Consider the following 15,117-nt stretch of genomic DNA (forward strand, 5'->3'; position numbering starts at 1 on the left):
TACTGAGAGGCAACCAAACACACAGGAAGGCTCTGGGTGTTTGCATAGCTTCGTGTTCACAAGGGGAAGTACTCCAGGTGCAGCCACAGAGCTGCAGAAGGCGAAGCCAAGCCATAGCTGCTCAACCAGTCACAGTAGGACAGCACATACACAGACTGTCAGCAGGTGATGAGATAAATCTCAGGCACAGGATTTTTCTGCCACTAACACATGCAAATATCTGATGTGCAGCGACATCACTGGCCTCTCCAATAGCTCCTGTGCATGAGTAATTTGGATTACAGCTGGCACAAGCAAGGTGCACTGGCAGGTAAGCACAAGCAACAACCAGCATGCTGCTTTTGAAGCTATAGTCAGCCTGTCACACATTGAAACCATCTACAAATCCAGTGGATTTGCTGAAACGACAATTTGTGCTGTTTTCGTATTTTTGAAATTGTTCTTATTCTTTAGCATGCAGAGGAAAATGAAGTCACATTTTCCTTAACAATTGGTGTTCCCGCCTTGCTGCATGTCACAGCCCTCTGGGGTGACTTCGGGAGCACTGACCTTGGACGTCGCTGCAGTGGCATTACTTTCCTTACCACTCCCTGGTGCACTCTCCTCGATTGTTGCTGCTGTCGGGGCTTCTGCCTTCTTTGCACTTGTTTCCAGAGAAACAGGAGTCCCTACTTTCCCCAGCCCACTCACCGGGCTTGAGCTTGGACTGCTTGGTTGCCGTGACTGGGACTTATACCAGCTAGGGTAAAACAAGGGATCGATGGTTTCTGCTGTGGCCGGCACTTGAGTGTCAGACTCGGGAGTCTGTTGAGAACCACTTGGTGTCACAACAACATCCTTAATCAGGACAGATAAAGAGAAGAACAAGCAGAGTGCACCACGTTACCTTCCTGCTGTAGTCACATTGTTCTGCATGTTGTGTTTGTTAGATATCACTGCAAGGCATAGGTTTGTCCTACTAATATGATCTGAAAGAATTGCAATCAAAATGCAAAGCAAAAGCAACTATCATTTGAATAACACAGACAAGAGAAAGAAAATAAATGAACCCAAAACCAGAACAGGAGGGTAGAACTAGCTGGGAAGGGGGTGCTAACTGAGAAAGGAATGAGCAAGGGGTTCTTCAATTCAGATAAACCCTCAATTCAATTCTAAAAACTTAAGAAGTTCTGCATAAGATTCTCATGAACCCATACCAGCCATGAATGACAGATGTAGGTACCTTCAAATGGCTTGTTGGGTTTTAGGTTACGAATAACACTTTAGCCAATGAGTCTGTTGATACAAGCAGTCAGAATAAAGGGAATACTGGAGAGAAGCATTTGCCCATGAACCTTGCCAGCAATGCTGTAAGCCAAGCACTGTTGCTCTGCCAGGAAGAGGAGCAGCTGGATGAACTGCATCTCTCTACCTGTGTCAAGATCTTGGGGTTTCTGCACACACAGTCTGCTATCGCCACTGCATTTCTGCCTTGCCTTTTTACACCAGAAGGCAAAAACTCAAATACAGGTATCCCCCACACCACAACAACCACATACCATGTCTGACTCCCTGCCTGGCTATCTCCTAATGGCATTTTACAATTTCTGTACCTTTCTCCCTTAAGCCTTAGAAATTAGAGAATTCATCTTGGTGGGCAGAATTGCTTATGCCTAGTTCTTGTTTGCATAACACCCTGCATCAGTCAGGGGACACAAGTTTAGTTAATACAGTGCAAATCTTCAAATTTTGATTTAATCAGTAAAGGCTGATTTAAGAGCGTCTTCACATGACTGATGAAAACCCACACATGTTTTTAGATCAAAGAAATAAAGACTTTATATCCTTTATTTTCACTTGTTTTATGTGGGGAGCTTGCTACAATCAAAGATCCCTTGTGTGCTTCCTTGTTTTCACATAGGCCTCCTCAAATACATTCACAGCAGCTTTTACCCCTCAGCAACTTCACTGAGTAAATTGTCTAAGAGGAGAATTTGCTAAGTTAATGGTATGCAAGGCAAACTAAAGTAGCAGAGGAAGTATATTTTTAATGTACATATTTTAGAATATGCAGCAATTATAATCTCATTCTAATCAAATTCCCTAAGAAAAGTGTTGGCCTAAAATATTCACAGCCTGAACCTGTTTGCTGTTAGGTTGTAAGAGGCAGTTTCCTCTCAGGTTTGGTGTATGATATTTCTGCATCTACCTAGACATATCCCAAAGATGATCAGAGCAGAAGGCAGCAAGTGCCATTCACAGAAAACAGATTAAAAGTATAATCTAAAAACTGGTAGTGGAAAGCTTCCTAAATCCAGAGGGAATGCCAAATTCTCTTAGTATAGATATTTTAACAGTCATCTCATTTATAACAGTTAGTCTGAGTTAAATCACAGCAAGCAGAACATTTGTTGTAATACACTTAACTCCCAAACAGTCTTTTTTATTTATCACTTATGTATCCCATATATATCTTGATTTGTCTAGCAGCTAATTTTTTGCTTATCAAGTGACACGTGCACATGTTGAAGTAAAGTTGCATATATGTGTACAAGGGCAATAAATAATTTTTCCCTCCAATGCACCGACTCCCTTAGCCTTGCTCCTGAGCTATGGTGCCCACAGGACAGCGGGGAGCATTTCCTGGCTCTGCCAGGTGCACTCAGCAAAGCTGGCAGGGCAGTGGGGCAGCAGAGACATTTACCTGACCAGCTGGGGCAGCCAGCACTGGTGCTGGAGTGGGTTCAGCCGGGGGCTCTCCCCCTGCACTCTGTGCTTCAGGGTCCTGCTGAGGTGCTTGTGGTGCTCCCTCTGACCCTTCCTCTTCCACCTCTTCCTCCTCTTCCTCCTCTCCTGATGACTCTGTGTGGACTTCGCCCAAGCCTTCGCCATCCTCTGTCTCCTCCTCTTCTTCTTCTCCCTCCTCCTCTGATAGGACAGGTGTAAAATGACAGGATGAGCACCATGTGAAGACGGCTTCAGACTTTAAGTAATTAAAAAGCCGTTTGCAACTGCATGGCAAAGTCACTGACAGTATTCTGCCTGGCAGAGAGGGTGTTGGTGAGGAACCTGCTCCCACCAGCCTGGACTTGGCACTGCCATAGAGCTGCCAGCAGGAGCTTTGGGGCAGGGAAGACACTGAACACACATGCTGGTTAAAATCTTAAGCTGCCCCTTTCCATGGGAAGGAGGACAGAAATTCCTGTCAATGCAGTTATCCTCATGAGGGATGTGCAGCACAGCCCTGCATGTTTTGGGAAGAGGCTGCCTGGGATCTGGCACAATCTGTAATGAATAAAGTCCTTTTTCCAATTCTAGGTATATGTTTAATGCCATTGAAACTGTCCTCACAATTCTTTACTGGGTCAGTGCTTTGCAATGCATGACTGGAAGTTTGAGATGTCAGCATGCCTAAACCAGACTGTCAAACTTGGTCAAACCACTGCTTTCGTGCCATCTGACAAATCCTGTGGACTGCAGTCGTGGCTCAGGTTGTTTCCAGAGGAAGGCCTCTAGCACTGGATTTTCTTTTGTATAATCACACTAGTTATCCTAAAAAATTTGCAGGGCCCTCCTAGCACTTCAGAGCAATAAACCCAGATTTGATTATAATTGATACATAATGCTCTGGTTACATTTTGGCATAGAGAGAAATATCTGATTTGAGGTTTCCTACTCAGTACCATCATGTGAATCACACACAGCTGCTATATATGAAAGAAATTTTGGTGAAATAAATTATATACCTCTGTCAAAATCAATTTCTCGTATTATTTTTTCTTCTCTACTGAGGTTCACTGTGAATTGGTTCATATTCTCATACCCATCCTCTATTTTTTCCATTTGAAATCCTTTAGAAGCTTCAGTAATTCTAAAATAGAGATTGGTTATTGGCATTGGATTTGAAGATAAATTTATAAATTGTAAGTGATTATAAAAAAAAGAGTCTCAAGTTTAAATACTTACTTTTGTAGCAATGTTTTGGCATTCTGTAGAAACAAAAAAGAAATAACTGACTTCTTAAATGGTTCCATTTTTTTCAGAGATTTTATGCATTGAGAAATAATTCTTACAATGGCAGTTTTTAAAAGCACTAATAAGAATTTCATAAGTGACAGCCATGACATCTAGGAATGAGATTAAATTTGGATGGTAATTTCATGGTTCCCTACTCATCTCTCTTAAATTTACAGTAAGAAAACAAAAGAAAAAAAAAAGTAAATGTATCAAATGCAGCTTAACACATAAATTATTGAAAATTAATGATTTTGTCAATTTACTAGTGAAACCTGTAATTCCCAGAAGTTCATGTACACATGAACATATTGTCCCACCATGGCATTGGTGGGAAAATAAAGATTACCTGGAAAATGTTTGGATTCCTATTTCTTCTAAGGGGACCAGAAATTCATGCACAGGATAATACATTTTGTTGCAAATAGCAAATACTCGTGTTCTTGATTTGGATACTATGCACAAGAAGAGCAGTTATTTGTCTGAGCTGATTCAGGTGTTTAAAAAATGAGTTTGTATTCATGTTCACTTGAAGACAAACAAACTCTGAATGGGCCTACAATTGACAAATGCTTAAATAATGTATCAATAAATCCATCATTCTTTTTCTAGCTCTATTTATAGACTTTTTACCTGCAAAAACACAGCCATTTCTGGTTCTTCCATGAACTGGATTCCTGATTCAACCAGTTTTGACACAGCTTCCAAGTGATCCGCATACTTCTTCATCAGGGAGCGGACATGCTCCAGTTTCTCCTCTTGGGTTCTAGTGATTATTTGTGTCATCTCATTTTTTCTTTCTTCCAGTACAGAATAGAGATAATCAAATTTTTCACACAACTGTTCTTTCTGTCGTTTGCAGCATTCCTGTGAATCATTTGGTTTATGTTAAACATGTTATGTTCTTAAAAGGGTTTCTATTTTTACAGTTACTTGGAAGCATTTTCATCAAAGAAATTCCTCTTTCTGAACAGTGCAAAGGATTCTGAATGACCCCAGAGACTTTTATAATTTTCAAAGTCCAAGCTGTTGGAACAAAAGTTTAAAAACTCTTCTCAAACTCTGAGTTTCAAGCCACTGAAAGCCCCCAAACAGGTTATTGTATAACTTGTGAGTCTGCTAAAAAAAGTAAAAAGGTATTTATGATGTCTGTGGTGATACATCAAAGTCTGCAGAAAAAGTAAAAGCTCCCACCGTATTAGCAGCTGGGTCCATTTGCGTGAACAGAATGGTTTTAAAAGGAGCGAGCATCTCAAACAGCTCTGGAGAATTTTCTTTTTCTGCCAGAGTGCCTGGAACAATCCTGGCTGGGCTTGATTTTCACATACGCCCTCTTAGACTCTATTTGGACAAGAAGTGTCCATTTTATTCCATTTACTGTGCACTGAATGAGGTAGAGGTTCTGCAAAGAAAATGGTGTGTGACAGAAGCACAAAGACAAGAAGGAGGAATCAGATTCCAACTGTATGCTCAGGCCCTGATTTTCACATCGTTTCTTGAGACATTTCTATTGTCCCTCCAACCAGACAGCAGCATCTTTCACTGAGTTAGGAGGATGGGTTTGATGACTGCTGCATTGAGCACTCTCTCAAAAGAACAGACTGCACTTGTAAAGGAGGATTTATGGGGAGGAAATGGGGGACAGATTATATATAATGTCTGAGGTCTACCAAATAGAAGTACTTGAGTCATCTGTGTGCCCCAGGGCATGACTTTATTGTGGTTATGACCTGATTGTGGATGGTGGTGATTATTTAAATCTCTTTCCTAGGAACTGAGGCGGAATTGATTCCTCATCTTTGTCCCTTGAGGCATAATGCTGACATTCTGGCAGCACAGGATTATTAACACCTTTACAGAACTTTAGGTAGTGGTAAGACTTATTCACAGCACTTGGCCAGAGAGAATCCCACTTATTTCTTGACTTCCAGCCAGAGCTCATCTATGAGTGGTATCATGAGCTCTGTACCCTTGAAAGGAGAAAGCTTTTCAAAGATTTACATTTGGCTAAAAATCACTGTCTGCATGAGGGTGGAGAGGGGATTGAATGCACATCTTGATGCATTGACCCAAGTATCCACCTCTGCCTCCCAATGAGGAGTGCTAGGCTAAACAGGCACTCCTTGCAGGGGGTGCAGGCTTGTCCTGCCCTTCTGGGAGTCCTTGTCACTTCCCAGAAATAACTGATTACTGCAATTACAGGCACCCAACAATTACAATTACAACAATTACAGCCCCCACAGGGTGGGGTTAAGGAAGTTTTCAAACCAAGTGGGTCATGGTTTCTGAGTGTCCTTCTATGTTCAGACCTCAAATAATCTTCTCCCACTCCTCTCCTAGCTTTCTCTCCATGAAATGTCATTCAGATCACTTGTAAAGCAACCTTAATTTCGAGACAGGTGTGTGCTATCTTTGTCATTTGACACAGGACAAATGTTCGGGGAAGAAGAGCAAGCAAATGATAGCAGGGTTCTCTGAGAGATCCTTCCCCATCTTTAAGCACTAATAGATAGTATTTCCTGCCAGCAGATATTACAGAGCTGTGAATCTCATGAGTGAGAGTGCAAAACAGGTTTCTAACTGCAAATGCTGGAATATTTCTGAAATATTCTCTTTCTGCATAAAAAGTTCCCATATGAAGCCTCTGCCTGATGGAATTACTCTAATCAGATTCTGTGTAATGAAAGAGGTTAACAAATACATGACTTTGCATTCTAAAAAGTTCTCAGTCTTTTTGTTTTTTAAAGCACAGCTACATCAAAAAGAAAGGAGTCCTTGCTACTGAGCATGAATCTCACTGCTTGTTCCAAAGGACCTGTATTGACTGGCCAATGCTCTTAGCATTGAAAAAACACTGTAATTTTTCCTCTGTTATTAGACTAATTTACAGAGCTAAACAGAACTTAATTATTGATTATAGTTTTCTGGTATTTAGCATTTTATATTCCTTTCTCAATTTTCAGTATAATATGTGAATTAGGTCAACTTTTCAATCAGTTAAAAGTTGTACAAGTATTTTTTTTCTTTTCTGGTTTATAAGGTTGGACAGGAGCAGTGTCTAAATGTAGAACTGTAGACTATTACTGATTCCAGCTAAAGGGAAAATGATCATTTATTTTCTGCTAAAGCAGATATTTATTGTTCTCTGCAAATTGTTAAGCAGAAAGAAGAGACAATCCTGGATTGTGTTATTTCCATGGGTAAACATTTCTGAGTTCCAGCTGTAGTCTCTTGTCTTCAAGGACAAACTGATGTCAACTCAGACAAAGCTCTTGCATAGTAGGAAATGTGATTTGCTTGAAATGTAACATGGAAGTGCCAAGGTAAACTCCAAGATCTGTGTTCTGCAATCTTTGTCTTTAAAGGTGAAAAGCCTGATAAAACATCAGAAGGTAAAATGGCTGCATTTTTTTGGGGCTTTGACTTTAAAGGTTAGATTTTAAACTGAGTGGATGACTCTGAGGAAGCTAGTTTCAGAAACTGTTGTAGTTTTTAGGTATTTTTAGCACAGTGTTTTCTCCATACTTCAAACTAGGTGTTTGAAGATTTGTTTCTGGTTCAGCTAGTTCAGCTTAAATGAGAGTAAGCTTTTGTTTTTGTATAATTCAAATTGCTGCAGTTAACCTACTTGAAAGGCTTGTTTCTGTCTGCAAAGTCGTGATAGCAGCTAATTTCATCCTTGCAGAGTGAAGGCTTCCCAACTACAAAGTTCTGACTCTGCCCAAGCATTAATGTGCTCTCTCTTTTACTTGGGCCAGTGGGTTTGTGTTCTTTGAAACAAACTCAGACATTTTCTGTTTCTTCTTGCTTGGAATTGTGTACATAGATTGTGTAATTGTTTTTTCTTACTTACTTACTAGAATCTGTACATCTTGGATTAACTGATTTTTCCTTACCATGTCTCCTTTCTGCTCCATCTCTGAAGGGTCAATATAATTCTAATTGGGCTGAGAGGGATGCGACTTCTTCACTAGATGCTTCATCAAATTCTGATCACAAAATCAATTAATATGAACTCCATTCAGCCTATTGTCCTGTGATGCTCAGATTGGTCAAAGTTGATGTTTATATTTGCTTTGCTGATATAAAGCTCTCAAAAAAAGTGAAAGCCACTTCTGCTATTGAATAACACAAAACTAATTCCAGCTCTCCCAGAGTGAGGCCTTCACCAGAAAGTCCAGTAAGAGCCCAAACTCTTCTCTCCCATGAGCAACAAAACAAGACTCCTTAGAGGACACCATATTAAAACACTACTTCTGTGCAGAAGGCAAAGCAACCAAATACAGAACAAATACTGACATACCTGTGGACCATGCTGTGCCTACCCTGTGGCTGAGACTAAGGCTCTGTTTACAGGACCTGTCAGACTTCAGACTAACTGGTCTTTTATGTAAAGGTCTTACATGGTCTTAGATGAAAATCTAAGAATCTGATCTCAGATGTTAAAGGAGCTGGGAGTTGATGGCATTTTTGTGGATCTGCTTTTAACTTCAGTGAGATCCTATTCCACTAAGAATATTGAGCAAGACTGCTGATATGGATTATCCTTACTCTTTACCCCCCACCATATAGCAAAGGTCAGAGGTGCTGAGCAGGATGTACCCTTTGGTTGAGGCAGCACATCTTGGTAATGTACAAAGCCACGAGGAATGGTTTAGTGAAACAATGTGGGAATGCATGTGGGTAAAGTGAGGTCTGTTGAAGAATGATCATTTAAGAAGATTAAAAGATGCACTGTCACACTGAAATAACTGCATTTAAAGGGGTGGCACCTACCTCAACCGTCTTGCAGGTCTCCTCCAGCTGTGTGACAATCCCTTGCATTCTGTCATTGCTCCCCACCAGGACTGCAATGCCATCACTCAGCTCAGACTAGGCAGTAAGGAGAGAGCAAGCAGACGGATGTTAGGTGCTGTCACACTTCAGGGGGACGCATCAAACAGTGGGGAGCAGGGGACAAATAAGCCATACCCTGGATATTACTTCATCTTTCCACCAGAACTGAGAAAAATTGGAGCTTTATGCGCCCACAAGATACCTGCTTGTATTTTGACATTTGTTTCCCCCCTCCACATGCTATGAAAACATTGACATTTTGGAATTTTTAGTGGAGAAGAAACTGTGGTTTGGAAAGAGGGAAGAACTTTGTTCTAGGAAGTTCCTCTAGATGCTTTTGTCTGAAGTGCTGTTTCAACAAGCTCCAAATATTTCCTTTGGGTTTGTTGAGGGAAAAGACTCTTGAGGGGTTGTTTTTTCCATGTCTGGGTCTAGCCACACCACTGTGGTATTTCCCTGAGGACTGTAGCTCTTGGCCTTGGAATAGAGAAGAGGTGGCCCATGGACCTGGAGCAGCCAATGTGTTACAGAGTCCCTGCCATGCAGGCAGTGGGGTTGGAGTTGTTGGGGTGGTTGTTGGGGTTGGAGTGAGAGGGGACAGGAGAAAAGGAGGAAAAGAAGGTAGAGGCTGAGCCACTGGCATGAGGGAAATGAGTGGAGGAAGAAAATAACCTGAGTGTGGGCATGGAGATGATTATGAGGTATCCCTAAGAGAGACAAAGAAGCCAGTCCTAGGGAACTTGGAGAGGGTGATGGGGAGTGCAAAGGGCCCTAGGCACACCACTGTGGTAACAGAGACAATTGTGTTCATGGCCTCCACAGCTCTGTACAGGATCCTTTGAGACCTCCACAGCTCTGTAAAGGCTCCTTTGAAGCATGCATCCTGCAGCCTCCAGGTTACGCCTCTCATCTTGGGTATGAAGCCTCTTTCCATGGGCCCTCTGGAAAGGAAGACACTGCTTGCAAATCTCCATGCAAAATGAGTGATTGCTGGCATGGATTCAGTCCAAAAAACTTCTCCTTCCTCTCACACCTTTTTTTTTTTTTAATTGAAAAGGATGTTTTTAACTCCTTTCCTAAAGTAACTTCTCATTTGTAGTTTACATGCACACATGCATCTGTGTGACGAAGTTGGAGGCTGGGATTGCAAACTTGGCCTGTCTGATTGCTTGCCCCACTGGGGCCCTCCAGAAAAATGAGCTGTTTATCTCAGGAGGATAACCCAGTGAGTCAGGTTTTAAATTAACACTGTATTAAAAATAAACAAGTCTTTTATTGGTGACAGCAAGGGCAGAAGATGTTAGGTACATCCTGTGCTGCCAACTATTGAATATTCCTTCATTCACTTGCAGGAGGAGGTTTTTCACTTAACTTTTCTTAAAAATGGCATGCTTAAATGTAAAAGTGTCTGACAGATAACTATTTGATTTGAAATGGTCTGTTCTCTTTCCAGTTCTTAATGTTGAAAATACCACTTGTTTGTCTCATCTAAAAGAACTGCAAAAAGGGATTAGGAACTCAAAAAGAGAAATCCTCAGCTCCACATCAAAATTGGGACAAATTGTAGTATATTTTTGTGTGATCTCTCATAAATTTATTTTCCTGTGTTTCTAAATAGTTTCACAGATTTATAGGAGCCTTTCAGTCACACACACGAGTGGCAAAGACAACCCCAGACCCTTTTGGAAACTCGCAGGAAGGTCATGGGAATACCTTCCTGCTGATGGTCCTGTCGGTTTCTTCAAGTACTTTGAGAAACAAAAAGATATTTACCTTCTGTTGCTGGTAAACATTTGTGAGGGGAGCAACCTGACAGTCTTTGTGGGCACCAAAGATTTTGCACAAGGAGCAGGTGGGCATTTCACAGTTCAAACAATAAATATTAATTCTCTCATCTTCGTGCTCTTCGCACATTGGCTGGTCACACTTCCTTTCAGGTCTGCAAAAGAAAATATTTGTTTAAAACAAAGATGGTGCTCATGAGTTTCTGATATCATCACTTAAGAGTGTTAGCTTGAAATATGGTACATTTGTATAGCAGCATCCAAGGTTGACTGAATACACAGCGTAGACTTAAACCTGCCCCATGGGATGACTAAAGAGACAATGGTACAGCTTAATACAGCTCAAATGACACAATATGATGTGATGATAAGACAGCAACACGACTTCGTATAGGGATTCCCATATGAATGAGGAATGTGACTGGGAGTGTGACAGAATGCTTGCTCATATTTAAAAATTCAAATAACCTCACTAAGCCTGGCCTCAGACTACTCATGTATTTTAATTAGCATGTTATCTAACATCTGTCTGAAATATGAAACATATGTAATTTCTTTCTGGTTCATCATGCAAATTGTGCACTTGGCTTAATGCAGCAAAGCTGTTATGGGGAAGACTGATTTAAGCAAGAGTTGAAGATGCTGATGAACCTTTAGGCCTGTAACTCTAAATCTCTGCTGCTGTGCTTTGTGAGGCCCTGGTCAGGACTGTCAATATCAAACAGCACTGGGTCCTTACAGCCTTTACATTAGGCCAGCAACCAAAGCAAGGTGTCACACAAATTGATTTCAGCGAGGTGGCACATGTCTAACTTTACAGTGTCAAATGTTTTAGCAGTAGTTTATTCATCTGTACCCAGCAGAAAGCACATGGGCTACACAAGTGTTCTTCTCCTGTGCTAAGCCAGGAACTGTCGCCACTTTATAGCTCAGTCTGGTCTTCTCTTCACCAAAACCATTTGGCTGTATACACACAGGTCTGCACAACCTGCTATCTTAGGATAATTTAGTTGTAGCTTCCTTCAGATGAGCCACTTAACCAACATTCCCAGTGCCAGTGCCAGCTCCGGTCTCGTGTGTGTGGGCAGCGTGGCGCTTTCCTGAGCCCACACTTCAGGCTTAGCACCCTGAGCACATCTGTGGCAAACACGAGTGTGTAAGCATGTGGTACAGAAGACAGGGGCCAGTAAACTCATGGAAAGAGTGTGTCTGTGATTCAAGTCTTCAAAAGCCACCACTGTTACTGTGGCAATGTTAAATGTTTTCAGCACAAACCACTATCCCCTTCTGATGTTGTTTGGAAAGAGAACTATGACTTACCTGTAGCAAGTGGAACAATGCCATCATATAAATATTTTTTTCATCATTAGAAACTATGGAATTCAATGGAATTACATGGGAACATTTTTTAAAGCCTTTCTACAGTGCTCTGTAGCAAGGATGCAACCAGCCATTCTATTAAAGCTTAAAATGTATGGGGGGAAAATATCATTATTTTATATTAAATTAAGTAGAGTTTTTCCATACCATTTGGTAGAGTGGATATGGCATTTAGTTTTTAATGACAAAGTACAGATTTTCTCTTCTGAAGGGAATGGAATATGATCAGTTTTATGTATTAGAAAAAAAAATCTAGCAAGAAGTAAAATGTCTCACACATTTGTGGGGCTTTTTTTAATTCAAGAGTGCCCTGGGATTAAAAGGGTTCATAAGGAAAATCCATAATCTGCCATATAACATGATATTTCAGAATAAAACAAGGCAAACACTTCTGAAGAAAGTCTGTATTATTTGGGTCAGATTTCCAGCATTCATTAACACAAGGCACTTTGTCAAATCGAGCATTGTTTCAATGCTAGTCAAAAGGGGCGTGTCTCCTCCATAAAAGATGCTTTACATTGTTTGCAGATTACTGCAAACAGCCCCTAATATATTCATGTCATAGTGCACCAGTGGGAGGGCCCACATGTGAGTGCAATACAATGAATTTCAAAGTGATTAATTAAGCCTGAGATAGCAGCTCTTCCTGCAAATATTTACAAGACCAGAGCCAGAAACTACCAGAATTTTATTGGACACTGGAATGGTGCCACTTGCATGAAAGACACATTACATAGAGCAAAAAGGTGACGGTGTCAAGCAAGTTCAGCCAGCAGCAGCCAACCTTCAAAGGTGCCGCAGAGAGCTGGAAGCAACCTGGCAGAACTCCCTGAACTAGTGGGGCCCTGAAGACAGTGTCAGAAGACTAGAAATAAACAGATTTACAATCTCCTCCCCAGGCAGTGCAAAAGGAGGGATTTTAGCACACAACTCCCTGACTTCAGATAGGATTCTCTAGATCTGTGTTGGGGTAGCAGAGGCCAAAACACAACCTCTAAGTTTAAAGTGGAGATTGCTTCTGAAACAGGAGATTAAAGAGTAGCTGATAGGAAAATGACTGTGTGGCTTTAGTTACAGAAAAGGTTCACCGCAACTGTGCCGGTGACCAGAGAAATGTCAGGCTGCTGAAATGTCCTGATACCTTTGTGGTCTCATTCTTGGACTCTTCCCTTTGAGATGCTAAGCCTGTACTTGAGTGTCAGAGGCACTTTCCCATTGAAATTGTGTTTGGACCACACCTGAAGAACTGACTGGGTCCTGGACTGCCCAGTACATGAAGACACTGACATACTGAAAGGAGTCCAGAAAAGGGCCCTGAAGATGATTAAGGGTCTACAGCAGCTCTCCTGTGAGGAAAGACTCAGAGAGCTGGAACTTTCAGCCTGGATCAAAGAAGGTTAAGGGGAATCTTAACAATGACCTTGATCTTATCAATACCTTTGGTTATCTAAATACCTGAATGGAGGGTGTAATGAGGATGGAGTCAGGCACTGTTCAGTGCCAGGACCAGAGGCAATGGACGCAAACTGAAACATGGGAGGTCCCCTCTGAAGATCAGGAAACTTTTTTACTGTGAAAGTGACTGAGTACTGGCACAGGTTGCCCAGGATGGTTGTGGAGTTTCCATCCTTGAAGATACTCATAATGAAGCCATCTGGACATGGTCCTGGGCAACTGGCTCCAGGTGGTCCTGCCTGAGCAGCGGGATGACCAGATGTCCTCCAGAGGTTCCTTCAATCTCAACCATTCTGTGACAGTGACTATAGGTGAGGCAGTGCAAAGTTGCTGGAGACATAAAGAAGCACACTTCATTTAAGAACCTAGTAAACCCTTAGGAAAACTGCTGTTAGCATACTTTCTGTAGGATTTTTTCAAATCCAAAAAGGCCTCTGCTGAAGTGCTGAATCCAGTTATGACAGTGTTCTTACTGAGGAGCCTAGGACAGCTGTAGCACTTGCTGTGGCATGCATCACCTGGTGTCTGCACCTGGTCAGGGGATGGAGAGGATCTGCATGGTTCTGAATCCAGTTATGACAGTGTTCTTACTGAGGAGCCTAAGACAGCTGTAGCACTTGCTGTGGCATACATCACCTGGTGTCTGCACCTGGTCAGCGATGGAGAGGATCTGCATGGTTCTATGAGGCACAGTCAGGTCATTAGTAAAGGTATGAAACTGCATTTGCCAGAGTATCAATCTTGGGCATACAGTGCTAATGACTGGCCTCCACCTGACTTCATGCTGCTCACCACGACCCTTTGAGTCTGGCAGTACAGCCAGTTTTTGGTCCAGGTCACTTTCCACTGTCCACTCTGTCACAGGAGACAGTGTGTAAAGTCTAGATAAACAGTAACTACTGCTCTCCTCTCATGCACTGAGTTAGTCATCTCACTATAAAAGGCTATCAGATTGGTCATGCTGATTTCCTCTTCATAAATCCATGCTGACTATTTCTAATCACCTTCATGTCATTTATATATTTGGAAATGGTTTCCAGGAGGGTTTGCATGAAATACTTTCGAGGGATCAGTGTGCAGGACTAGCCTGTAGTTTCCTTGATTCTCCTCCTTGCATTTCTTGAAGATTGGAGGAACATTTGCTTTCTTCCAGTCCAGTCTACAGGAAACGGTACCAATTACCACAGCTTTTAAAAGATTATTGAGAGTGACCTTGCAATAATGTAAGTCAGCTCCCTCACCACTTATAGATGCCTCCCATGAGGATGTCCAATTTTTTTCTTTATATTCTCTAACCTGATCGCCCTCCACCAAAGGTGAGTCTTCCTTGCTCTAGAATTTCCCACTGGTCTCAGGGTACTATGATTCCATAAAACTCAACTTAATAGTAAAGTCTGAGGGTGAGTACATTGGCCTTTTCTACATTCTGTGTTACATGAGGCCCTGCTCTGTCTTGCAGTGTACTCACACTTTCCCTAATCTTCCTTCTGCTGCTGATGCAGCTGTAGAAGCTCTCATCAGCCTCCATGTCCCTCATCATATTCAGTTCCAGGTGGACCTTGGCTTTTCTAACTTCATCTGCATGTGCTTGGGGAGTGTCTCAAAATCTTGCTGAATCACCTACCTTCTTTTTGGTTCTTTTTTATTTTTTTTTTAATCAGGAGCTCCC

At 41.7% G+C, this 15,117-nt stretch overlaps 1 protein-coding gene across 8 annotated transcripts in view; it reads right to left on the reverse strand.

Annotated features, from left to right (window-relative positions):
* Positions 1–15,117, reverse strand: part of TRIM55 (tripartite motif containing 55) — a 37,973-nt gene that overhangs the window by 17,632 nt on the left and 5,224 nt on the right. For 7 of the 8 annotated variants that reach the window (XM_041473715.1, XM_041473710.1, XM_041473713.1 and 4 more), the window contains exons 3-9: positions 10,603–10,768; positions 8,770–8,865; positions 4,627–4,860; positions 3,946–3,968; positions 3,726–3,850; positions 2,684–2,907; positions 550–837 (exon numbers count right to left, since the gene is read on the reverse strand). In XM_041473715.1, coding sequence (XP_041329649.1) covers positions 550–837; positions 2,684–2,907; positions 3,726–3,850; positions 3,946–3,968; positions 4,627–4,860; positions 8,770–8,865; positions 10,603–10,768 — 1,156 coding nt within the window. The remainder of the gene's footprint in view (positions 1–549; positions 838–2,683; positions 2,908–3,725; positions 3,851–3,945; positions 3,969–4,626; positions 4,861–8,769; positions 8,866–10,602; positions 10,769–15,117) is intronic. The other variant, XM_041473717.1, reaches the window with a different exon arrangement.

Source organism: Pyrgilauda ruficollis, unplaced genomic scaffold, assembly GCF_017590135.1.
Source record: "Pyrgilauda ruficollis isolate IOZ18807 unplaced genomic scaffold, ASM1759013v1 scaffold30, whole genome shotgun sequence".
NCBI lineage: Eukaryota > Metazoa > Chordata > Aves > Passeriformes > Passeridae > Pyrgilauda > Pyrgilauda ruficollis.